The sequence below is a fragment of the Micromys minutus genome (assembly GCF_963924665.1).
Source record: "Micromys minutus genome assembly, chromosome: 16".
Classification (NCBI taxonomy): Eukaryota; Metazoa; Chordata; class Mammalia; order Rodentia; family Muridae; genus Micromys; species Micromys minutus.
Window position 1 is genome coordinate 9,807,441 of NC_137985.1, and position 27,760 is coordinate 9,835,200.

At 38.1% G+C, this 27,760-nt stretch overlaps 1 protein-coding gene across 1 annotated transcript; it reads left to right on the top strand.

Moving 5' to 3' along the window:
- Nucleotides 1-27,760, top strand: CCDC82 (coiled-coil domain containing 82; the record flags this gene model as incomplete). Its single annotated transcript, XM_080929759.1, has 7 exons — nt 1-717; nt 1,120-1,315; nt 9,858-9,950; nt 11,033-11,157; nt 13,738-13,908; nt 18,162-18,347; nt 26,672-27,760. The coding sequence occupies 7 exons, from the start codon at nt 1-3 to the stop codon at nt 26,738-26,740; spliced, it is 1,557 nt and encodes a 518-aa protein (XP_080785885.1). The 3' UTR covers nt 26,741-27,760.

The following is a 27,760-nucleotide window of genomic DNA, read 5'->3' on the forward strand; positions in this document are numbered from 1 at the left end:
ATGAAAATGGTACATGTTAGAAGACATGAAACAAGAAAAAATTCTAAAACCCAAGTACCTGAGCATAAATCTCGAGTTGATTGGCGTCGGACTAAAAGAAGTATCTCACAGTTATTCGATAGTGATGAAGAGCTTGATAGTAATGAGGAAATTGATAGCGATGAAGAACCTGATAGTGGGGAAAGCATTGACAGTGGTGAAGAACATGATATTAACAAGATGTCTGGTATTAATGAGCTACCAGAAAAGGAAACAGAGCTTAAATTGATCAAAGTTGAAAGTCAGGCAAGCAACAGTGAACATCTTGTGAACATCACCAATGGTTCAGCAGATGAAGAAAAAATGAACAAAACCAAACATGACTTACCAGATGCTGAAGCTCACCCAGGTGAAGCAGAGGGTCATCACAACAGACACACTGGACAAGTCCTAGAGGAGGATGTGGAAGATGAATGTGTCAAGCCAGGAAAGAGAAAAAGACAGTCCTCTGTGATGTATGACAGTGATGAGAGCGATGACAGTGATATCCTAGTTAGAAAAGCAAGTGTTAAACACCCACGCAGGGTGGTTGAGGATGAATATTCTTCATTGGAAATGGAGCAAGGAACTCCTGAGAAATCATCAGCTGACCGAAAGAGAGAATACCACCAGAAGCTACAAGAACTCTCTGAAAGATCACGCCAGAGACAGAGACACAATAGTGGTAGAAATTTTGAGGTGTGTTTTATTTTTTTGGCTTTACTGTTGAATTTTTACTTGAAAATAGGTTTTATAAACATTAAAGTACTGACCTGACTCTATTCTATTTTTAATAAGGGTAGAACTTTAAAATAAGCATTTCTGAATGCCCTAAAGTACTATTGTATTTAATAATATTTTATTGTTAGCCCCACTCCCCACTCTGCTTTAAAAAAAAAGAACTGAAAGACTATTTGTTGTTCTATATTTCCAATTCGTAATTGCTCATATTCTTGTTTACCAAACATAACCAAAATTTATAGTTCTTTAGTTTTAAAAATTCAGTATTTAGCTTTAAAATGGGGGGGGGGGGGGCTTAAAGCCATGCTGGCTGCTTTAAAGGTATAATATTTACTGAAGCATTTCTTTTCATTTAATTAGGACTCTGAAAAGGACTCTTGTTCAAGCACTGGAGAGGATGAGGAAGAGGATGATTACAGATCTGATGAAAATGAAGATGATTACATGATTGATGATTTTGTAGTACGAGATGAGGAAGACGACGAAGAGAATAAAAATCAACAAGGAGAAAATCTGACCACATCACAACTGAAATTAGTAAAAGAGAATTCTCTTTGTAAGTTAAATATGAAGACAAAGTTTCTGCCTTGTCTAAATCATTATATAATGCATCAAAGCTTACTAATGTCATCTTCTGTATCATTTGGTTTAGGAGCTTTGGTTTTTATGTTTGCATAGTTTAAGTTTGACAGTAAAAGCTTATTCCAGTGATTTTAGGAATTCATTTCCATTTTATACTATCGATCCCCAGCAAACAAGCATTTATTTTCATCAGGTTAACTTTATCAGTATTTACCACTGTAAATATAATTTAAGACATATTTATTAATTAATAATATTATTAGAAAATGTACTGTATTTTATGGTAACATTTTATGGCAAATAACTTTTCTAAAAAGGGAGACTGGCATTGTTTTCCATACTTAGAAATATTTTTGAAGATGTGATTTAAATTTATCTGAATGTATGTATGTATACCTGTGTGAGTTTATGCACACTATATGCATGCATGCAGGCGCCCACAGAAGCAAGCGGGCATTGGAACCTCTGTTATAAGCCTCCTGCTGTGGGTACTGGGAACGTGACCCTGTCCTCTGAAAAAGCAATGAGTACTGTGAACCACTCACCACCTCTCCTGCCCGTCAGACATCTTACTTGTCCATCTTACCAGGAGGCAGCTGCATTCTTGGATCTGAGCTGCTTTCAGTTTGTTGTAATGTGTTGTTTTGTTGAAGTGCGTGAAACAGTTTTACCTCACACTAATGTGTAGCTGGAGAAAGAAAACATATTTATACTGTTTGCAAAATAATTGTGGATATTCTTATCAGATAATATTAATACACAAAAATTTGACCAATAATAATATCCTGAAGGTTAGTTGTACTATGAAAGCTGAAACCATATAAAAACTCTTCCAACACTCGTAGTATAACTCATTGGCAATTTTGCATTTTATCAGCTATTTTACTTACCCATGCATGCTTTTATTACAGGACATTGGTCATTTGAAAAATACTGTTTGCTAAACTATATAGATGCTCCATATTTTCACATGTATCACAATGCGTTTTTAATTAATATCCATTAATATTTTGGTTGCATCAGAATATTTGTAAAATATTGAGAAGCTATCATATGTAATCAGTACATACAAGCTTTTTAGAACTGTGATTTCTACTTAAAAACTTGCCTTCATTTATTGGCACCCAACACAGAAAATTATAATTAAAGTTTTGACAGGATCGCTTGTTCCTTCTTGAGAAAACATTTGACAAATATTATTGAATATGCAATTTGTCATTGTTCTTTGAAGAGAAAATGGTTGCTTCATGGCAGATGAAGCTTTACCCCAGTTCTAACAGTTGTGTGGATGAGTTTTCCTCTGTTTTGGTATGCAGTAGAAGACTTTTCTACAGAGATCTAAAGAACATGAACATTGAAGGTTAATGAGAGTGATCAGTCTCACTGGTTCATCAAGGGCATTCCTAAGCAATGGGTAGTTTTCCTCCCCAGAGCCCACTGTGCTGACTGCCATCGTTGTCAGTTGTTTGGTGCCAGTGCTCTGCTTTTTATGAGGGGCAGCTGGTTTGCCAGTTGTACTTTTGTACAATCAGTGAAAATATCAGGAAAATGTAGTATTTTAATATTGTTAATGTGTGGATCTTGCTGGTATCTTTAAATAGACATAAGATAGCACACTTACTCTAAAATTACTGTATTTTTCTTAAATTGGGGTTTTTGAATCTTCACTCAGTGAAGCCCATCAAAAATATAAAATTCTCTCTCTCTCTCTCTCTCTCTCTCTCTCTCTCTCTCTCTCTCTCTCTCCCTCTCTCTCTCTCTGTGTGTGTGTGTGTGTGTGTGTGTGTGTCTTCCCTGCCTCTCTCCCTGTGTGTGTGTATGTGTATGTAATTAATAAAATTATATAAAAGAAATTGAAAAGTTGGGGTACATTTAAATATACATATCACCAGTTGGATCCCTATAATTGTACATAAGTTTGAAGATTTGTTTTCATGATGTTTTACAGTTCACAGAAACAGGTTGATATATTAAACAATAGATTCTTTCTAAATAATTACTTCAGGAAGTATAGCATTTTGTATATTGAAATTAAGTATGAGTTTGACTTATATCCCACAACTTCTAATGAAGCAGTAGGCTGAAAATAATTTCTACCTCAGGAAACTTGGCAAAGCAGGGCATTTCTGAGTTAATCTTTAACTTTCTTGAATCAACAGGTACTGGTTCACTTACCACTTGGGTATTTACATCGTAAGAATATTCAATTAGGAGATATGCCATCATTATGGATTCTTTATATAGATTGCATGAAATGAATACAAGACCAGTCTATGTAAACTACTTTTAATTCCTTTTCTACCTAGTACCTTCTGCTTACTGTATTTTAATGGCAGTTTAGGAATTAGAGAAATGTCGAATGAAAATTAGAGCTGCCATTCCTCATTCACCTGAATTTTCTTTGTTACTGACCTCTTACACTGATTTCATACCTTTGTTACAAATGATGATGCAATTGATGATACTGTTTTGATATATTAAACCAATTCATAGCTCACATTAGAGCCCTCTTTTTGTCTTGTGCCTTCTGTAGATTTTTTGACAACTGTCTAATGACATATACCTACCATAATAATTTCAGTGTCCTAAAATGTTCTTTATTTATCTGTTATGGTTTATGGGATGTTCTATATGCAGACTTGTGTATTTGACTACGTGGACACTGATGGTGGCACTGTTGGGGTTGCTGTGAAACTTTAGGTGATGGGACATAGCTGGAAAAAGTGAGTTTCCAGGGAGCAGGTCTTAGGAGTTATAACTCAAACTTTGCTTCTGGCTCTTGCTCTCGTCCTTTTCCCTTCACTGCTTCACTGTGGTATAAGCAGCCTCATGCCTCTGCCTACACAGATGCAGGCTGCTCTCGAAATCATGGACAACATCCTGAAGCAATTAGCCAAGATAAATCCTTTCTTAGGTTACTTCTTGTCAAGTATTTAATTACAGCAATGTATAAAGTAGTAAATTTGCATCCCCATCTTTTCTTCCTAGAACCATAGGAAGTCACTTACTCTGTTTTTTCGCCATAGTTTTTAACATTCGCATAATGTTACAGAATTATTAATTAAGAACACCACAGTGTGTAAATTTTCCTATTGGTTTCTTCACCCAACTGTGCATCTTGAGCTTTTCCCATGACTAAACAGGATGCCATAGCTCATTTATTTTCATTGCTAATAAAAATGCATTGTATGGATTTGCCACAGTTTATGCACTCACCTGTTGAAAACTATCTTGCTTGTTTCTGTATTTTGGTAATTAGAAATAAAACTAACATTTGTGTTCAGGATTTTCTGTGGATATAAGACTGTATCTCACTTGAATAAATTTTATAGAGTGCTGGATTTACTTTTAATATTAAATATCTCCGACCCAAGGGATTGTATTTCACTTTCCATGCAATCTATTTTATTTTGTGTGCTCTGTGTTTGTTATTCAACAGGCTGTTTCCTCAACTGGTAACAATATTCTTGTTCTTCCTTTCCTGAGGTGACATGTTCTATGAGCCACTCTTCTCTTTTATTCGTGTTTCATGTATAAGTACAGAGTAGTAAACACTGGCTGTGGATAACCTCTGCTTACCAACATATTCTTCGTTTCTTATGTTAACCCAGAGTTGCTTTGCTGCCATTGGCTGCTGTCACTTTCTGAATGCTCTTCTTTTCAGTGTCCTTATTACCACTGTCCCTGCCTTCCCCTTGGGTTATTGCACTCATCTTTTCTACTACCATTCATCATGTATATCCCAGGACTTCAGCAGCTGCCTTCATTTTGCTTGTACTCAGGGCAGTTTGCCACTACTTTAGCCTGGTATATAGGCCAAAACTCCCTAATGTTTAGCTTCAGGTAAGACTTCTCCTGAGTATAAGGTCCAAGCTTTCATCAACTTGGTGAGTATGTTTATATGATTATCTTTTAGATCTTGATCTCAATAAGTAGAACATTAATCAAGATATATTGTAAAAGAGTTGGAGTAGTAGATTAACTATAGTCGGGGTGGTTAGATAATTTCATGCATTTATGAGAACTGGACATCAAAAGGAATATTTTTGGTATATAAAAAAGCCCAATGAAATAAGTATCTGATTTCTGAAAGGAAAGGCTAGATGGTTAACTGTCTTTCCTCTTTGTTGTATTCCTATACATTTATCTTTTTCTTTTTAATTTCTTTTTATTTCATTTAGGATAGGAATTTACACTGTTGCCTAGGCTTCTCTAGAGCTCACTATGTAGTGCAGCCTGTTTGCAAACCAATGGCAATCATCCTATGTTCAGTCTCGAAGGATTCAAGGATTGTAGTCCTGGGCTACAATCTTTATGACCTACTCTACTTCAGAACATCTAGTTTCCTTCTTCATGATGGAAAGGTGACAGGTCCTCATATCTTTTCATCAGCTCTGTAAATGTCTGTTTATATTCTCAGGCTGTAGTTCTCATGAAAAGAGGTTAAAGGGCAGCTGTTTGTTATCACATGTCAGCCCTGCGCAGTTTGCTTGCTGGAAATGCTGTGCATGGTTAAGAGAAACAACAAAAACACTGTTTGGTGTATAGTAAATGCTGCATAATCGTTTTAGCACTCTGTGCCATCATAAGTTCAGACAAAACGGCACAGTAGAGGTAAAAAGAACACATTTCAGACCAGTACTGTGTCATTAGAATACTGGCAGTTTACACCGAAAAAATAATCCACTTAGTTGCCACCGAGCAATTCATATAATTCTATCAGTACATCAAAAAGGAGCCTGAAACAATGTTTAATTACATTCAATATGCATATTTTTAAAGGGTAAGGTTTTTAAATTGCCAATAGGAACATTTCTTCTTTACATAACCATATTTTCGAGTGAGAAGCAACATTATTTATAATGAAACACTGGAGACACTCTAAGAAATGGAAAAGACAGCAAGTTTTCCTACTTGAGCTGTTCCTGAGCAGTGTGCTAAGATGTAGAAACAAAATAAGACTACAGATGAATGGTCTCTAACAGTGGTGTGTGCGCGTGTGTGTGTGTGTGTGTGTGTGTGAGTGAGGGGGAGAGCAAGAGCTGGGCTTTAATTTCAATTCCCAGCCCAGATTCTATGTATTTAAGGAGTTTTCACATTCTTTCCAACTTCCTGTTACTGTTGTTTCCCTTGGATGCAGTGGACACTTGATGTATCCTTTGCTGTGACAAAGCAGTTCAGTGACTGTAGAAGAAATAGGCAAGTCTAAAGTGGGCTGATGGACAGCTGACCCTCAAACTTTACTTTGACCCTTCACAGGGACACCCCTGATCCATTGTTTCTTTTTAGAGAAGAACAAAAATGTTGAGAAAAAAAATTCTGTTTAGGATGAGTTTATTGTGATAAAGGAGAGCTAACACTGAAAAGACATTTGCACCTGGAATGATGACATGTCTGTATGTTATGTGCATATAGCCACAAACAGTTAAGTTTCTAGCCTAACCAGTGACAGGGAAGATAAGGTAAAGAATATGAAGAGTTTAAAACCAGTATTGTATGTTGAATTTCTTGCTATAGTTTTCTACCCAGATTTCCCCTTCCCCGTGTGCATGAATGGGTAGAAGAACTGTTAAAAAGACAGTTTCCTCCTCTGCCCTCATGCCTCTTGCTAAGTGTACACTTTCACTCCAAATTAACATGAGCAAGCTATGCACTTCTCCCTAGAGAAGTGGTAATAAACTTCTCTTGCTCCTTGAAATAAATTTAGTGCTAGCAAAATCAGGTTTGGGAGAGAGAGAGAAGAGAGAGAGAGAGAGAGAGAGAGAGAGAGAGAGAGAGAGAGAGAGAGAGAGAGAGAGAGAGCTCATTAATAGTACCCATCTCCAACTCTGTGGTATTCTAGGAGGCTTATCCTCCACAGATATCCAAGAGAAGCTATTTTAAAATTAGTAAAAGATCTCAGAAAAGTGGCCAAAATAATAGTGAATTCACAAAGCTCAATTAGCTCCTGGTACACTAGAAGTAAATACTTACATGATATAATTAAGGAAAATTCCTTCTATGCTGACAATAAAATGTAGTTCCTAAGCCCACAAGTAAAAACATGGCTGACTTTGTAGATAGAAAAACACCATTTCTGTGAAATCCGAAAGGAAACCTAAGTAAGCGGGGAGACATGGATGACCAGAAAGTACTATACACACCACAAGAAGTCTTTCTTCTAAAATTTGTTTTTGGTTCGACTTTACAAAACAATCCTGATGTTCACTTAGAAGAACAAATACATGAAAATAAAGTAAACTTTGAAAAAATAATAATTAGAAGGATTTTTTTCACTCTACAATATAAAAAGTTATCATTTAGTTGAAATAGGTAAAACAGGGAAGAACTGACATGAGAAAAACATCCAGATTAGTAGGAAGCACGCATGGTACTGAACAAAATCTTAGCATATGTGGGGTTAAGGGATGCAGGAAAATCAAGACTACTCAGATATCAAATGGAACATGGGGGATTGATTGCTACCTGAAAAAAATAAAACCATGCATGATAACAAAGTTGACCTTTTTATCCTTTTGCAGATTGAAATGATCATGAAGGACCAGAGCCATGGTCTATAATACAGTACATGCATAGCATGCAGGGGACCCTGAGAGCAAACCTCAGTTCTGTCAAACAAGAGATGAATGGGGTGGGGGAGGGGATTAACTACAGCTCCAAGACTCTTCCACAGACATTCATTCAGTATAGGAATTGGAACAAATTCTGAAAGAATCCTGAGCTCTTCGCCTTGTTCTGTCTCTTTTCGGTTTATGTGTGATCTTTGGGATCCTTGTCAGTGAGCATTGTCATTTTTCCTAATAGGTAAGAAATTGGTTTTATCTTACCAGATTCTCAATTCAACTCTGTGTCTGAAAACAAGAATACCAAATCTATTACCTGTGCAGGGAACATGAACACGAAGATTGGAGGAGACAACACTTAACTATATGACATTAGGAAAACTTTCATCATCATTCAGTTTTCCCGCTAAAAATAAATGAAGGGAAGTATCTCTTCAGTTAGCCCTTTAGAAATGAGGTAATGTGCAGAAGTGTTTTGGGTGACTGCTAGTATTTACTTCCTCAGCTGTGTTATTTTTTCAGTTGGAGATACCAGAACATTCCAGCACTACCCACCCATTCATTCAAATGCAGTGAAACCAAAACCTTCTTTCTAGGGAGATTCTTATGAGCATGGCTAGGAGAAAGATAGTGTGGTTAGGAAATAAAACACCAAGAGATGTGGAGTTCTGTCCTTGCTTCTCCTCCTATTCCTGAAGACTGAAGAACTTCCAGAGCTTTTGAAATGTTGCCGCAGCTCTTAAAATTTCATGGCCAGTGAATCATACTGGCCATTAGCACTTTCAAGACTAGCATGTTCAGTAAGGGGGAAAAAAGCTTTGTTTCATTTGCCTAATGGTTAAGCATAGTCCCAGAGTGGGTGAGTTAAACTTTTTTCCCAACATGCCTGTTAATAATCCCCAAAAGAGCTTTTCCTTAATACAGTTTGAAAAGAATTAGATGGAATATGGATGAATTTAACTCAAAATTATTTACCAGCTCTTTACTATATCAGCATTTGATAAAAGTCTAGTCAGAGGGGAATTCTTTTGAAATATTCTGCATTTTACTTTCTCTTAGAAGCTACTGATTGTGTGTGTGTGTGTGTGTGTGTGTGTGTGTGTGTGTGTGTATACAGTCTTCCTCTTGGAATTTCCAATGGTAATAGACCTTCTAAAGTCTAAGACCCAGTATAAAACACTTTAGTACCTCCATGGAAGGAGTAGATACTTGAAATTTCCCTGAAGGCCACAATACCTTAAACAGTCCTTTTAGCAAACAGAAGTACAACACCCTCTTCACATTCGATCCATTTTGTCAACTGGTAATAAAACTCCAATTCTTTCATGATTTCTATAGGTCCTACTTTTTCTTTTAGGCTCTAGCTAAATATCTTCCACATTCCCAGACATAGTTCACAGACACCTCTAGCAGGGCAAGTGTTCTTTGATGACTATTTGAATCATGGGAGGGAGGATTTGCTAGAGAACATTCTATGGCCCATAGTAAAGTCTAACAGGAACAGCAGCACCACCTGGCCTATCACCATGATGAACTCGTATCTGAGGCTGCATTACAGAGCATACGGCATTCCAGCTCTTTGCAGGGGAAACTCTACATCTTGACAGTGTAAAGGAGGCTGGCATTGTCATACCCACTGAGGTTTCAGTGAGTAGCAGTTTCCTTGACCATGTTGCATGTAGCATGTTATAGACTAAAGCATATTAATCCGTCCTCTTGCCTTTTTTAATTCACTGTAGTTGATAATTAATTTCATGTGGACATGGATTATTTTTGATTTTCCACAGTTTACATCTCTGTATTCTCTGAAACAGTTTCCCCTAGTAAGTCTGAGAACATTTTAGATTCTGGATGAGCAAACTTTGTGATACTTGAACCAGTTTCTTAGCAGGGGACTTGTCGTCACAGTGTAGTGCTGTCTGCTATCTCCTAATTGCTTTAAATTAATTTCAGATTCTTTTAGTGACCATTATGCTCATTTTGAAAGAGTTGTGAAGGCTCTTCTGATCAATGCTTTCGACGGATCTTTTCTGGAAACTTTGTATGGTAAGTTAATTGTATTGCTGAACTTTTTTGTTTGTTTGTTTTATTTTTAATTTTCCTAAATAGCTTTTGAAACTAGATGAAACAAAGCCAAGACAAATCATTATTAGATCTTGCCAGTTGTTCCTTCTGAAATAAATCTAAATGCATTCATATAAACGGCTTGCTAATATTATCTGAGATACATAAAGAGGGACTCAAGGCAAGAACCTGGAGGTAGTAATTTGAACAAAGGTCATAAAGGAGTGCTGCTTACTGGCTTACACTGTTTGCTAAGCCTACTTTCTTATACAAGCCATCAAGTATTTAGAGAGTTATGTGTCCAGTTGACAAAACCCAACCAGGACAGTAATATCTACATCTGGTGTGTGCTTAGGGCCACAGGAAGAGTTAGGAGCCTTTAAGAACAACTAGGAAGACCAATTGTCATTATAATGCAGTGAGTCATCGAGGGGAGAAGTTGGCAAAGGAGCAGATATTGGGAAGAGGGGCTCTCAATTCATTATCTAGTCTTTAAAGTTGTAGTCACTTAATAAAACAGGAGAAATTTATTAACTAAATTCACTTGGAACTTTCTGAAGAGAGCAGAAAGGTTAGCATCACAGGCCATGACAAATACGTATAAACTGAGAATAAGATACTAATCAAATTAGGAAAGCAAAGGTAACTGGTGTACTATGAGGAAATAAGGGGAAAGATAGGCAGAAAAGATGCTTGCATTGTGTTGACAAGTCTCATGGGTGGATCCATGGATGGAACAGCTGCAGAGCTCCTTAAATATGTGATCAGTGGCCATGCAAATTGGTTTTAAAGGAGAAGCTAAATGTTCTGTGCAAGCTTTTTTATGTGGCTTCTTGTGCTATTGGATGTATATAATGAGAATGAGAATGTCTGAGGATTATGGAAGGATGACAGAAACTCTGCCCCCTGAGCTGTCATGAAATGAAACTTTTGTTTCATTAAGTCTATCCTTATTTAAAATAGTTTAAATTATCCAGCCATCTTTCCAAAACTCAAGCACATAGATAGGGTTCAGTTGATTCAGTATTTCAACTGTTCTATTGATTTTGTTCATCTGCTCACAGCCGGCACCAGGAAGAAATCCTATGCACAAGATATGCTGACATCTCTTCATTATTTGGATAATCGCTTTATTCAACCCCGTCTAGAGAGTTTAGTCTCTAGAAGTCGATTGAAAGAGCAATATAAGGTATATTGTTTGCCTTTTTACCTCTGGTACAAGCATGGGGACAGTGGCCCTCTCTAGATTCCAGTATCCATCCAGATGAAATCATTTTCTGAAGTGTAGGCCTTCTGCTTTAGTGAATAACATTTTAATCTCTTTTAAAGGCTTTAATTATTTTAAGTAACCACACTAATGTCTTCAAAAAATAAATGGTTTGAAATAATTTCAGAGCATCTCTAGGGCTTATCCTTTTTTAAAATGAGGAGATTGTCTTCTTATAAGATAGTTCTTCAGAGAAGAACGTCACATAGACAATTTGAAAAATAGTGTAACTTGAACTGGATCTGTATTGGAGTACTTTTCTGTACACTATTGGAGTAATTTTCTGAGCACTTGAAACCCTCAGGTTTTCAAGGTGGGGATTTAGACAGCACTATCTCCCAAATTAAATGTGTCCATGAGGCTACTTCTTGTGAGATGCCTGTTCTTTTTCTACTGTTTTAAGTATTTTACTGTGTGTATATGTTTGAAGGGTGTGTAAAAGTATATGGTGTGTGTGAATGAGGACCAAACCATGCCACAGTCCACTGTGGGAAGGGGACAACTTTCAGGAGCTTTCTTTCCCCCTTCCACTGTAGGTTCCTGGAATCAAACTCGGGTCATCAGGCATATGTGACAACAGTTTTAGCCATGAGCCATCAATTTGGGTCTCTCTTAGGATGTTTGGTTTCCATAAAACAGTATGGAAAACACTGACTTACAGCATTCTCTAACTTAACATTTTGTAATTCTAGCCATTTGGGGATTTTTAAATTTTTGAAATTGGAATTACTGGATTATATTTTATTCTTCAGATAAGTATTTTAGTGTATCTCATGGCAGAGCATGAGCTATGTGATATGTAAAGGCATCCCTGCCATAACATTCTATTTTCTAATAACTAATAAGGAAAATGATAAATAATAGAAATTATTTATCTTCAAATTCCCTAAAGTCTCCCTAGCACTTGAATTAACGTCTATACTCCTTTACTTCAGAAAGCTGAATTTCATGAGAACTCAACAGGAAGTAAGCTGATGATAGCACATGCTTCAGTCTGAGGGACAGCCAGGGCTACAGACGAAGATTTCAACCCCAGTGATGGCTTGAGTTTAGAACCACCTTAGATGTCTTGTTATTTCTAGATTTTTAACACTGCTAGAACCCCAATTTATTCCTCAAATGTAAAAAAAGAAAATTATCTACTTTTAAGGGAAATAGAAGTTTATTTTTTTAGGTAAAATGCAAAAAATAATTATATTTGCTTTAATACAGAAAAAAATGTTACAATTTTAAAGAATATTTAGCATTTGACAAATGATTAAAATATGAAATATATTTGATAAGTTCAAAAGATAGGAACTATTCTCTCCTTCATTTCACAGTGAAGAAAGTGTAACTCAGAGTGTGAAGTTGCACAGTTAGTAATACAGGCCAGAATTTAATAGAGCCCAAGACTCTTGGGTCTGTGTTATGCTTGGCCACACTGGCAGGTTAGAGTGAATTTAGAAAACCCACAGTAGAATAACAAAGTACACAGAATTATGAGATAAATGATCCAGTAATATCTGAGGGCACACTGGGGGTCATACTGAAGAAGATAACTGTGTGACCCGGAAAGGTGTCTGTGCCACTTACATGGGGAGGGTGCTCTGCTCACCGTTCTCACTGTACTCACTCGGGAAACCAAGCTTCGTGAGCTTTCCTCACCGGGTGCTACACAGCACCCCAGAAGCAGGAAGGAGGCCAGAGCGGAGAGCAGTCGTCTGGATTTTAGTCTGTTAGTGACATGCTATGAAGTTTGAAGACTGTGGAGGGAAATCAGACCAGTGTACCCTCCCGACTGGTGTAGGGGATGACTGTGGATTAGGAACCATGCTAGCAGTGTGTTGAGTGTGTTCATTCGGGTGTGATATGAAAGCACACTGCTAATGGAACAGCAGTGACTAGCACAGGCCGAGCACAAGCGCAGTCTCACAGACAGTGGCGTCTTTGCTAGCGCCTCTCGCTTATGCAGACCGGGGCTCTCACACGCTCCACTGATAGTCAGACATCATCAGTGCTGGACATGGAGTGTCAGTAACTTCAAGGTGCGTATTCATACATGACAAAGCAGATGACTACAGGAGGGTTAAGTTATTTCTAGAATGTTTTCAGGAACATGATTTAACTTATGCCCTGAAGAATGAATGTAACTTTTTCAAATTTTACCTACCTTAAATGAACTCCACTTTCATTTATGCTGATATTTTGTTGCTCATTTTTCTACTTTACTTAATAACTCATTGATACTAATTAGAGATGAGACTATGGAAAAGAAGTAAATTAAAACCTATTGGAAATACTAGTTGGTAGTAATTTGTAAGTAAAGAGATAAATGAAACTACTTGTTTTTGTCTTTTTTTTTATTGCCAAGGTTAATAATTTTCTTTCAATTTAAAAATATCTTCTTAAAGTAAAAAATAACATGTCTTTTGTCCTTATATTTCCAGGGCTGTCCAAAATGAGTTCTGATCTGGAAACATTTATATTTGACTTAATCTTCTTATATTTAATTGTCGGCAGGAGCGGGTGGAAAGCTACTCTAACTTAAGTATCTATTCAAAGAGCCCTGAGCACTGTGACTGCCAGGCCTGTGGGCTGCATCGTCACTGTAAGTTCTCAGTGCATCTCTCGGGAAAGTTGTACAACATCAGGACAATGGAAACAGATGACTTCATGTCACAGGACAAGCAGGTATCTTTTGCTAATTTCTGCCTTTGCTGTTTTGGAAATTCAGGCTTTATAGCTTGTCCTCTAGATTGTTCTCACAAACAGAGAAACCACTAGAAAGAAAAGACTACAAGGAAATATGGTACATTTGATTTTCTTTTTTTCTTTTGGTATGCCACTGATATTAAACCTAGGGTCTCAGCTTGCTAAGCAAACACACACCCCTAACCCCAGGGTACAATTTTTGAAGGTGAAACAATGTGTCTGATAAAGCATATTTATCCCTTAATTCAGTAAGATAAAATCAGTGTATTCTTAATCTCTGTGAGTCTTACTATAGGATGGAAATGATGAGGACAGTTTTTTTGGACAAGAGAGGAACGGGCTGCCTTTGAAGTTCAAAGATGAATATTCCCTATATCAAAACCTTGTGCCTGGTAGCACTCAAATTAGTAGTTTATAGGTACGTGTCTGGAGCAATTATTTACCTGAATAAGATGATGTTAATTGAGCATAGAAAAATAATTTCAAGAATTGCTAAGCATGATGGTCCACAACTTTAATCCCAGTGCTCAGGAGGCAGAAGGAAGCAGACATAAGCTGCTTGGTCTACAGAGCTAGTTCCAGGACAGTCAGGGCTGCACAGAGAAACTGCAGCTCAAACTAACTAACAAACAAAAAACCATTTAAAAAATAGTTAACAGACAAGGGTTGGACAGTGTAATGTGAATTCATAAAAGATATAGAATCTGTTTGTGGTTTTTAATCTTGCCGTGTGAAGAGAGAACTCCCTCTCGCGACACTACATGCCTTGTAGGATATGTTTTGGATGGGATAGAGACTCCAAAGTTTTGCTAATCTAACATTATTAAGGAGAAGAAATATGACTTATTGGAAAGTATGATTCATGAGTGCTATTGGGTAACAGTTGATCAGAAGCCTCTAAACAATACAATAAAGATTGGAAAACTCATTTTGGTCTTGAGAATTGGAGTTAAAATCTTGCTTAGGAAAATGTTTATTCTCTACTTAGGAACATACAAATAAAGCCACTTAATATTCAGATTTATAGCTTATAAATTACCAAAGATTTTTAAATTAATTGTTGAAAGACAGTATGTTCAACATAGCTTAGAAGTTTGAAGGTTTATGAAAAGTATGATTTCGGGAGGAAGAAGGGTCTGGTGTCGTTTTAAGTACAGGTGACTGCATAGCTAGGGTGACTGCAGTCTTTATAACTTCACCCTGTGAACATCAGTTCTGTGAAAGCAAATGGTACAGCCGCAGTGCGCACTGAGCATTATTAATAAGGAGTGAGGTACAAACATAGTAGAAACATTCCATGGAAGACATTGGAATAGGGACATGGGAGTCTGCTACAAAAGGATGTGTGGCGGGACATAGTGCCATTCAGATAATGTTGTCTCTATTAGTCAGTATGGCTGTTTTGAAATTATGTGAATTTGAAAATAAAATTATTTTATTTTAATTAATTCACAAATAAACAGAACACAGAGCCAATTTAAGGAAACCACTGAAGCACTTTTTGCTGCTGCTCTTGTTTTGGCATAGAATTCAGTGGTTTCCATTAAACATATAACCAGAGTCTACCACTGTCATGGTGCCTGGGGCTTCACTAGTCAATCAGCTGTGATGATTTGCAGACTTCAGGTTATATTTTTGCAGTTGTTTTTGTAAAAAATACAGTGTGGATTCAGTGTATGTCTCTCTAAGTCTTGATTAGTGTTTCTAAAAGGGTGGAGTTATTTTGGATGTGACAAATGGATCAAGTCATTAAAATGAGTCAGAGTTCTATTTATCTTTCCTCCAATCTAAGCACTGGTATTTAAGTAAACAATGTCCAAAAATTTTGTGAGCACTTAAATTTTATTTGCAGAATTATTTCTTCAGACTCTGCTTCTCACGTGCTGGCTACTGCAGCTTTCCCTATGCTCAAGTCTTTCAGTGAAGACAGTCTGTGGGGAGAAGGAAAGGACAGTGTAGGAAAGTTATCTTCTGTTCTGTGGAACCACTGAACCACTGTGTCAGTGCTGCAAGAAAGTCAGACATGGCTGTGTTCATATCCTGGGGCTTAAAGAGACTGCCTGCGCGCGTGGATCATTTAGAAAGCAATGTCTCTACTTTTTGATTGTACCTATAGTTATATAAAACTGAAAGTCTGGGATTAACTAGGTTCTTTTTGAGGTTCAGTAAAACACGATTGCTTGTTGATAATTTTTTTTTTTTTTTTGCCTGATGTGCCAGAGATTACATTGTTTGAAAGAAAGGATATGCTTTGACAGAGATGGATTTGCCAATTCAGGGACAGAGTAGTTTAGTTTCAGCAGTGTTATGGTGGATAATAGGCTGTAGACCACAAGAACATTCCCTACTTGAAGGAGAAAGCAAGTCTTATGTCAAACTCAGGAAATGAAAGAAACGTACACTTATAAGACCTCTTCCCAAAGCTGGAGATGCAGAAAGGTGCCAGAGCGGAAGGAAGAGGGTTGGGGTGATGGGTGATGGGTGGACTGACTGCTGTGCAGAGAACATTACGAAGACAGTTCTTATCAACGAGTTGTCCCCTATGCTGCGGTGGGCTTTTCAGCTTTGCACTTGTCTTTGACTCATCCGAGCTCTTGTCTGTAGCTCCAGTAAACCCTCCGTGTTAGACTTCAGATAACATGGTCTCTTTGCTCTGTTCTTGAGTGTTCCATCTCCAGGAAATAAATACTTAGTCTGGTCTATTCAGAAAAAGTCATAGGACATGACGAAATGTCCAAAATGCTTCAACCAAGCATGTGTCCAATGTGCAGCCGTCACTATGTACCTTGGATTTCTTTTGACAGTGTATTCTACACCTCATCATTATCTCTGTATTCCTTTGTATTGTGGCTTCATAAAAATGTGGCAGAGATAGATGACTATTAAAAGTGATGTAGCTTGTAAGAAAATGGTGCACTTGAGCACAGAGACAAACACTTCAACTAGAAAGCCATTACACCAGAGTCCGTCACTGTCATGGTACCTGGGGCTTTACTAGTCAATCAGTTGTGATGATTTGTGACTTCAGGTTATACTTTTGTAGTTATTTTTTTAAATAGGAAGCCTTTTTTGTCCTTGGGTTCTTATATGAGGTGATCATGTGGTGATGTTTGGAGCCCATTCTAGTGTTTTTTTGATAAAGTATGCAAAATGTGAATTAAGATATATTTAATTTATCAGTAGAGTGATATTGGCTTCTATTTAAATGGATAATAAGACATAATCATCAAAACATGACAGAGAAATGGTCTGGTTGGCTGGTTTCACAGACGTGCATCATAGAGTCCTGGAAGGTCACATATAATCAAAGCTCATGGTAAAATGTTAATACGTCTAATTCATATACAATGCAATGTGAAGCCAACGTATGCATACACACAAAGATTATTTTTACTTTGTTTGTCTTAGCACTGGTGTGAGAGTTTCACTTCTAGTTCTTACTCATATTTACAAATCTATTATAATGTGAGCATTTAAAACATAGAATGTGTGCACGTCCCATGCTCTGCATGCCTTCTCTTGCTTTTCTGTTTGTCCATATTCATGCCTTACGAGCAATTTTCCTCTTTATTCCCAAATTCAAATAACTTTTCAGGACTGCAAGACCATTGGCAGAGGCGCTGTTGGTTCAGCTAATAGCAGACAGCAAGCATGAGGGCTGGAATCAAACTCCAGCATCCATGAAAGACAAATAATTAAGTCAAACAAACCTGGCAAGCTTCGCCTAATTGGGAAGCTCCAGGCCAGTGGAGGTCTCACATAAAAAGGAGTAGTGGAGCCTGTGTACTGGTGCCTGGCGTGGTCTTCTCGCTCATGCACACAAAGGAAACATGGGCTTGATCACTTCCTGTCTGTGCTGGTTTAGGTCATCCTCCCCCTTGCTGAGACATCTTAGTAGCAACCTGAGTACCTGAGTGCTCACTGGGTAGCCTCCACAGAGGTTTATAACCATTCACTTTCTCCTAAAGCACTAAGCTCCTTAGCACAGGTAAAAGGTCACTGTGCCTCCAACCATGAGTTCAGGACTGGAAACATAGTGGATATACTGGTTCTGTTGACTAATTGTATAAGAAAAATGGAGATCATTTGTATATATATTTAATCAAGTTTAAAATACATGCTTTAAATTCTACCATTAAGGGAAATCTGAAAATCAGAACATACACACACACACACACACACACACACACATTTACTTTATTTGAGGTAATGGCATTTATTTCTCAATGTAGGTGTTCATTGTTGGCAGAATTTGTGCTGAACGCACAAGAATTTATCATAAACTAAGGCATTTTAAATTCAAACTTTACCAAGACTGCACCTCCATTGCAAAGAGAGAAGAAGTTGGAGATGAACAGGTTAAAGATATAGTAGAGAGAGTCTTCAATCAGTCGAAAGGAAACGGCTGGATCAGAAAGGTAAGGTGGTAACTGCCTTGTTCTGCAGAGTCTGGAGGCTTATGTGTGGCTGTTCTTACATTTCCTCTTTGCCAGCTATTCCCTCCATGTTTGTCAGTGTTCTGATAGATACCCTGATATCCCATGAATTCTCTCACTGAATTGTATAGATTCTATTGAACAATAATACTGACAAAAGGCCTCTGTTCTTTCTCATTTATGTGTGTAAGCCTTATTTGTATATCAAGTCACTTTTCCTGTTGCTGTGATAAAATGCCATGACAGAAATATCTTAAGAGAAAGAGGGTTGTTTTGGCTTACAGGTATGCGCTATAGTTTAACAGGGTGAGGAAGACCTGGAGGCAGCTGGTTGTCTTTCAAAATCAAGAAGCAAAGAGAGATTAATCTGCTCAGCTAGTTTTCTCTTTAAGCAGTCCAGGACCCAAGTGGGGAAAATCATACCACCTACTTTTAGGGTGGCTTTTCTACCTTAATTAGCCTAGATTATCCCTCAAAGGCATTCTCAGAGACTTGTTATCTCTGTTCTAGATATCTAGATAGTTCTAGATCCTGTCAAACTGGGAATCAATATCAACCATTATATTCCATGTGTGGTGTTTGGTGTGGATTGGAGCAAGGGACAAAGTATAGGTCTCACCTTTGCTTGTCTGCTTTCTTCTTTAATCTCTTTGGTTTAAAACTCAAGAAGCATCTGCTGTCAGTCTGAAGAAAGGGTCCTCATCACCAATTCTAATAAAGCCACATCCTCTTCTACAGGACCTGGCTGCGTGGTTGGCACTGTGGCTGGAGATGGAAGTAGACTGTGACATCTACTTTGACTTCCCTGTAGCTCGATAGTCACTGAATTTTATGTCAGGTGTAAAGTGGGCATTCTAAAGAGTCCAGTGGGTCCGTGAGACCTTCTGGCAGCTCACAAAGCCCTTAGAATGAGGTGTGGCAAGAATCCTCATGACAGTAGTCTTCTAAAACAGGTTTGGTCCTGTGGATACCCAAGAAAAAGCAAATAGAAATTACTCAGGAAGTTTGGATCAATGATGTTTTTCATCTGCAAAGAAAATAAGCAGAAGAATCTGACTTGATATCTTTTGTCTGGGTTATAGAACAGGGAATTTGTAAAGAGCAAAGGTGAGGCAAGAGAACACAGCAAACAAACTCCTATGAGCAAAGAGACAGGAAGCAGTGCCACAGGCCCGTGTCAGGCCATTGTGTTTATTAGAGAGGTAGCTCTGAAGGACAGCGTGGTCTCACTCTCCAGATTTTCACATTTTACTTCACTTCTTCTACTGCACAAGCTTCTCTCCCATCCCATCTATGTTTTCCACTGGCTAGTAATCCTGGCTCCTTTTTCTGAGACATTGAACTTCTCAAGTGTTTGTTTTGGTTTGGTTTCTGTTGTTGTTGTTTATTTTATTATTTTTTGTGATGCCTTTAAGTGATACCAACTCAGTAGTGGAATGATGCCTTTAAGTGATACCAACTCAGTAGTGGAATTAGAAAATCTATTGGCACACCTCATTTATAAATACATTCCTTTCCCTATTTTTGTAGAGTTCATACTTTGTGGATGCTAGAAAAGTGCTGTGCCATTCAGCTATAGCTCCAACATTGTGGGTATACTATATGTAATAATTACACATATTTACATGTGGAGAACTTTTAACTTCTTGCAGAGAAAACAGCAAGTATTTCCATGTATTTTAGAGTATTATTAACAAAGTTTAGGATCATTAATGCAATATGAAATTAAAACATTCTTAAGGAAGTAAAATTATGTTCTCCTACTTAGGTTTCTATTACTATGAGAAAGTACTATGACCAAAAGCATGTAGGGGAGAAGTGGTTTACTTGAGCTTACAATTCTCAGGGTACACTTATCAATGAGGGAAGTCAGAGCAGAAACATGGAGGAAAGAATAGGAGAGGCTATGAAGGAGCACTGCTTACTGGCTTACTCTCTATGTTGCTAAGTCTACAATCTGATCCCATGAAGAGATCCTGCCCAGGAACACCACCCTCAGGGAAATATGCTCTATAGACGTGTCTGTAAGCCAGTCTCATGGAAGTATTTTCTCACCTTAGAGTCCCTTTCCCCATCTGACTCCAGTTTCTGTCAAGTTGGCATAAAACTAACCAAGAATCAGTCCCTTCTCAACTTGAAACAAAAATGCATAGCTATTATAACTTTTCTTCCTTATTTATACCCAAAATTGCATGATAATATTAATGCCATAATTCCAACTTTTAAGAATTCCAGTCTTTAAAAATTCAAACACTAAATGTTCAGTTTCCCTAAAATATCTACTTTCTCTAAAGTATCAAAGTTGTTTTATTTTAAATTCCAGTCTCTTAACTATAGGTTTCTGTAAAATCAAAACTCAGTTATATACTGTTTTAGTTAGGGTTTTACTGCTGTGAACAGACACCATAACCAAGGAAACTCTTATAAGGACAACATTTATTTGGGGCTGGCTTACAGGTTCAGAGGTTCAGTCTTTTATCATCAAGGTTGGAGCATGGAAGCATCCAGGCAGGCATGGTTCAGGAGGAGCTGAGAGTTCTACATCTTCATCTAAAGGCTGCTAAAAGACTGGCTTCTAAGCAGCTAGGCCAAGGGTCATAAAGCCCACACTCACAATGACATACTTCCTCCAAGAAAACCACACCTCTAAATAATGTCACTCCCTGGGCGAGCATATTCAAATCACTACACATACCTTCTTACTCCAAGAGAAAAGAACCAAAGTATATCAAACCAAAGCAAAACCAAAGTACATCAGCGTACAGCTTATTGTCAGACTCCTGGGACTCATGATCTCCTGGGCTCCAAAGGGCTTGAACAGCCATCCACAGTATACACAGCTTTTCTGGCCATCACTACCCTAGACTTGATTCTCTCCTTGGTGGTCATCCCATGGTATTGTCATCTCCAGTACGATGGGGACTCTGCAGTAACAGGGCCAATAGCCTATCTTGGGCTCTTCAGGGACTTTATACTCTGCTGCATGGTGCCAAGCCTCATCTTCTCTCCATCCTCTCCTTTAATCCTGGGGCTTCTACTGCAACTGAGGAGGACCTTTACCAGTAGTCTTTCACAGTGCAAAGCCTCAGCTGTGGCTTTGTTCTGCATTGCTCTCAACACTTTTCCCATCTCCTACATGTGTGTTATATGACCCCTTCGTGTCTTAAAAACAGTACCATCTGTGTAACTCCTACATATTACCAAGTTTGGCTACCAGCACAAGGTACCCCCTTGGTCCCTTTGGACCAATCCTCTGTGTTCCGGCCCGGAGTAAACATTCCTACAAGACTGCAGCTCAGTGACGCTGCTCTCAACCACAGTTCTTCATCCCAGGTGATCAGTATCCATTGACTCAGCTTAATGCAGAATATCTAATGGCCCTGACAGAGTCTTTATGGGACTTATAAACTTCCTTCTGAAACGTCATAGTTCAGGCCTTCATCATCTGCGTTTCTCTCAACATTCATCCAGTTTCCTACAAAACAACCCACTGATCTCTGAACACTCAACGGCTTTTCCAGCCCAAAGTTTAAATGCCAGAACAATCTTCTACAAAACATCACAGATATACCCATGCCTCACAGAAATTTCAGTCTTAGCTGTTGCTTATTGTTCTAAAGCTACTTGGGTAGAAAAGGGCTTAGTTCATCTTCCAAGTCTACCACAGCCCATCACTGATGGAAGCGTGGGTAGGAACTCAAGGCAGAAACTGATACACAGGACATGGAGGAACACGGTTGACCAGCTTGCTGTCCATGGTGGGCCTAACCTGCTTTCTTATTTCATTCAGGACCACCTGCCCAGAGGTAAGCTCGGTCCTCCCACATCACTCTTTAAAAAATAAAATTAAAAAAAGAAAGCATTACAGGATTGCCCATAGGCAGGTTTTATGGGGGCATTTTCTCAGGAATTGGGAATTCCTGCTTCAGATGACTCCAGCTTCTGCCAAGGTGACAGAAAACTAACCTCACATTCTTCATTAAGATTGGTGTTAGAAGTTAAAGGAATGAGTTATATGCTTAGAGCAGGGAGCACTTTTTCACAAAAAGGAAGCAAAGAGCTTCATTTTGTCTTGAACTTTTGGCTTTTAAAAATATTTTACTTAAAAATACTTCTTTATAGACTTTTTCAAAAGATTCCCTAGAAACCAGAGGGCTTATCCAGCATAAATACATTTATTGCTTTTTTGTGTTGTGATAAAATTGCAAAATTTGTCAAATGTTCTGATATTTCTTAGCCTTGATGTCCCTTTGAATGAGAAAGCACCGTGTGTATTTGTGACACATGTGTTTTTTGGACTGTAGCCAGTCACATCTTGATATTTAGTCTTCCTCTTAGAGTACCTGGGATGTCTGTGCTTGAATACCCATCTCAGTGATTCAGGATGTCACATTGTCCCCTTGTCTTGAACAAGCTGCAATTCTCTGCTTCCTGCTTGTGTTTGGCACTCAGTTTCTTACCTGTCCCTTCTCTTCTAAGCATGTTTCTTCTATTTTAGGATCTCTCAGTTTGTTTGCCAAAGACCAAAGACCTGCCAACTAAACATCACTCTTCCTTTACCTTCTGGTTACTGTGCTAGAGTCTCCCTTCAGTCTCAAGGGCTATCGGCTTAGCTTTACTGTAGGAACACAGGAGAGAGCATGATTCAACCAAGATCCATGAACACACACGACATTCTAAAATAATGCCCAACAATTCCCTTTCACTGGGAGGAAGCTACACATGACGGTGGCCTTTCCTAGGGTAGACAGTGGATTGGTTGATAGACTCATGGATACTGGGAAGAGAAGATACTAAGTGAGGGACAAGGGAGATGCTCAGCAGCTAAAGTGCTTTGGCACACAAGCATGAGAACCTCAATCTGAACCCCAATCTGTAAGTGACGAATTCGATCAGAGACCTTGTTTCTAAAGACAGGGTAGAGAGCTCCTAAGGAAGATAACCTAGGTCAACCTCTGGCACACACACACCTGAATACACATACAGAAGAAATATTGATTCTGGTTTACAGTTGTATTTAAAATAATTTACAGTGTATTATATAAATATGAACTTCAAATTATAATGAGATAGTTCCCTTAATAAGTTCTCATTTTACTTTCTTTCAACATTTTTTCTTTATTCTTCTTCTACACTTTAAGTTGGTATTTCTCAAAATATTACACTTAGCTGGGTTGTGGTGTATGCATGCCTTTATTTCCAGCACTTGAGAGGCAGATCTCTGTGAGTTCCAGGTCAGCTTAGTCTACAGAGTAAGTTACAGGATAGCCAGGGATACACAGAAAAACCCTGTCTTGAAGAAATATGATATATGAATTATGCACACACACACACACACACACACACACACACACAATATCACCTATGTCAGAGTAATCTAGAAATTTGTGGAAAAATACATAGTTCCTGACTTTACCCAGACCAATTAGATGAAACTCCTTGTTGAGGACATTGGATATCTAACATTTAAAAAATTGACTGACTCTTAAGTAAATTAAGATTGAGGACCTCAGTTCCAGTTAAACCAGATTCTGCGCTCAGGCTCTCTAAGCTCCCTCAGCAGACCCATTTCTTTCTGTTGATTTCATTTGATCCTTGTGGGTAGAAAATGCCAAACTTCACTTAAAGAAATCTGACTACCTTCCACTACTCCATTTCCACGATCTTGAATGTTCTTCTCAGAATGCCTATCTGGTACCATATGAGAGTGCTCTTGGTTATTAAGGTAAGGCGCAGACTTTCCAGAGGCTCTGATGAGCTATATCTTGAGACAGAGGAAATGGCAGAGTGGTCCTAATGATCTTTCTTCCATTTCACTTTCCCTTTTGTGGAACCTTACCCCTGCCATTTAAAACTCAAAACAGCATCCTATAAAGTATTTAAATTTGTGGCCTGATGTTGACTAGCAGTGGAATATGAAAATAAGTTACTTGATCTCTCCAAGTCTGTTGCTCCTCTATAAAATAGGGACTAAGCAATACTTAGGGCTTTGATCATGTGAATTGTGGCTTATTTTAGGGCCTGGAATTAGAAAGTGATGAACTACCATTAACTGGTGTCTGTAATATAAACAAGCAAAGATTATTTGCTTCTCTTAGTATACTGAGGTACATTTTAATTTTCCAAAATACATTTTATAAGTAATCAAGTATAACAATATAAAGCTAAAATGATAAGCCTAAAACAGCTAAGCTTTTAAGGTGTGGGTGGCAGATCAAAAAGAATTTTATTTGCATATACTGAAACCAAGAGAAATCTGTGTGGCCGATGCTAACAGACCATTTTCTGTCTTGTTCTCGTCCTTCTTTCTTGAAGATGTGCTGCAATCATAGATTTTGAGGTTATGAAAATGGACTTCATGACCTTGCCTGGGATGAAAATATAGTATTTTTTATTAGATGCTCTTTGCATTTACATTTTAAATGTTATCCCTTCCCCCCTCCCCCTCCCCCACTCCCATTGCCCCTCCTCCTCCACTTGTTTCCATGAAGGTGCACCCTCTTCCAATCACCCTCTCCACCTCAGTGCCTTGGCATTCTCCTACACTGGGAAAATGTGCCCTTCCTGGACCAAAGGCCTCTTCTCACATTGATGCCAGACACTGCTATTTTCTGCTACAAATGTAACTAGAACCATGGGTCTCTCCTTGTGTGCTCAATGGTTGGTGTTTTAGTCCAAGGTGTTTTTTATTGTTTGTGACTATTGTAAAGTGTGTCATTTCCTAATTTCTTTCTCAACCTGTTTATCCTTTGAGTAGAGAAAGGCTACTGATTAGTTTGAGTTAATTTTATATCCAGCTACTTTGCTGAAGTTGTTTATCAGATGTAGTTCTCTGGTGAAATTTTTGGGTTACTTAAGTATACTATCATGTATTCTACAAATAGTAATATTTTGACTTCTTTTTGCTGTCTAATTGCTCCGACCAGGACTTCCAGTACTATATTAAATAGGTAGGGGGAGAGTGGGCAGCCTTGTCTAGTCCCTGATTTTAGTGGGATTGCTTCAAGTTTCTCTCCATTTCGTTTGATGTTGGCTATTGGATTGCTGTATATTGCTTTTACTATGTTTAGGTGTGAGCTTTGAATTCCTGATATTTCCAAGACTTTTAACATGAGGGGGTGTTGAATTTTGTCAAATGCTTTCTCAGCATCTGAAAGTACAGTATTCATATTGCCTCTCATGAATCCTTGTCATCACAGAATTCAGGCCATTGAGATCTTCTCTCAGAGTTCATAAACCAGATCAGGAAACCATTAAATAATTTAATGTCCTCAACTGATATAAATACTTGGACTCTGTGTCTAAATGTGAACTCATGTATCATTTCTGCTCCTTGGTCTGCCTCTGAGAGCCTGCCTGCCGTTATTCTTGTACTCTTTCGCCTTGGACTCTCCAGGCCAGCTTTACTGCATCTCTTAACATGCTCCAACCTATGCTTTCCCTCCATGTCAGTTTCTGCTCTGTAGGTTTGAGTCCTCATTGCCTAATTTGTCACTCACTTCCAGACAGCTATAGAATAACTAACCAACTTTCTGAACATGTACTTCAAATAAGGTCAGTCTCCTACTCCCAAGTCGTTGACAGCATCACATTGCCTGTCAGATCTTTGCTCAGTCTATAACCTAGTTTCTCATAGTTTTTATTCTTTGACCTCAGTTTCTTTGGTTCAGTTCTCTCTCTCTCTCTCTCTCTCTCTCTCTCTCTCTCTCTCTCTCTCTCTCTCTCTCCCCCCCTCCCTCCCTCCCTCCCTTCCTCCCTCCCTCAGAAGACAGCAGATTATTATCAAATTCTGTGCTTCCTTGTAATGGCATTGCTGCTCCTGGGCTGGGTGGAGGGTCACTTTGCCACTAATATTGCCTATCCATTATTTTTGTCTAAAACAACTTAATTGGCACATTTTCCAGGTCCCCTCAACTACCCATGGTTTCTCTTCTGACACTCGCAGCAGTGGTGCTGTCTGCTGTGTGTTGACTTAGGGATGGGAAAGTGTCTTTCAAAGTTCTACCCTTCAACAGTCAATAGTAGGAGACTGTACACATATATATTCATTTGTTTCATGAATATCTGTTGGATTAACTCTTGAATTATAGTATGGTATAACTTCCAGTTATAATTTATAAGAGGTATGAAATTAATGATGCTACTATTTGATTTCTTTCCAATTCTTAGTAAGTTAGAAATTATTCTATTTATAATTAAGTGATTTTTGTTCCCAATTACCATTGGGCATGTGTTTCAGTAGTTATAAAGGTCTGTCTTATTTGTTGTTGTGACTAAAATGACTAATTTTTCTGTTGTATTTGCAGAAATATGATCAACTTCAGGAGTATCTCAATTCCGCGGATTATTTTCAAGATGAGAAGTTTGAATTATAGCATGCTTCTTCCTTCAGAGAAGATTTTATAAATTTCTATAAATATGAAAATCATGAGTTTTGCTTCTCCGTGTCATGTATCATTGGTTGCATATTCTATTTGTGTCTTCATGGCAAAACGTCCTGTGTATGCGCTCATTTGATTTCTACGAAATGCCACAGCGAAGTCTAATAACAGTTTCATAGATTTACATGGAGAATGTCAGCTTTGTGGTTTTAAAGCCCCTCGGTATGTTTTGGTGATGTGATGCTTTCCCCACACATGACCAGTTGAATGTTATCATGTCCAGTCAGTTTAGTAGAAATAGGCTGTTATAATACATTTGTACCTGAAGATGGTTCCGTCGGTATAGGACTTGCCTTATGAGAACAAGGACCTGTCTCAGTCCCCCAAACCATATTTAAAACAAAAGCCAAACGTAATGGCATGTACTTGTAATCCCCACACTGGGAGTCAAAGATGAGGCAGATCCCTGAGACTTGTCCAGGCACCCAGCCTACTCATCAGTGAGAGACCCTGTCTGAATGGGCGGTGCCTGTGAATGACACCTAAGGCTGTCTATCCTCTGAGCTCAACATGCATGCAGACACAAATATTCATGTGTCCACACAATTGTACAACCACACATGCACCTTCACATCCGCAGTGTATATGCACGTGTATATACATTTGTAATGAGACTCATACTTCTATATATATTCTTGTACCCCTTGGGAATATTAAATAATCATCAGTAATAATATTTGGTTGATGTTTCCTTGATCAGTGAGTCATGGAAGAAGCTTCAGGCTACCATGCATTCAATATCCTAGCCTCAGAATGAGACCACAGCTTATCTACTCCAAATGGAGAAGTATTTTCTTCTGCTGAAGTTTCCCTAATAAATTGATGGCTCATCCTTAGAGTCTTTGAATTCTCACATTCAGGAAGAACTTCTTGATATATATTTTAATTCTGTATAATGTTCTTTGTTTCTGTACAGTTTTCTTTGCAATATATTAAAGATTGAGATGTATTATG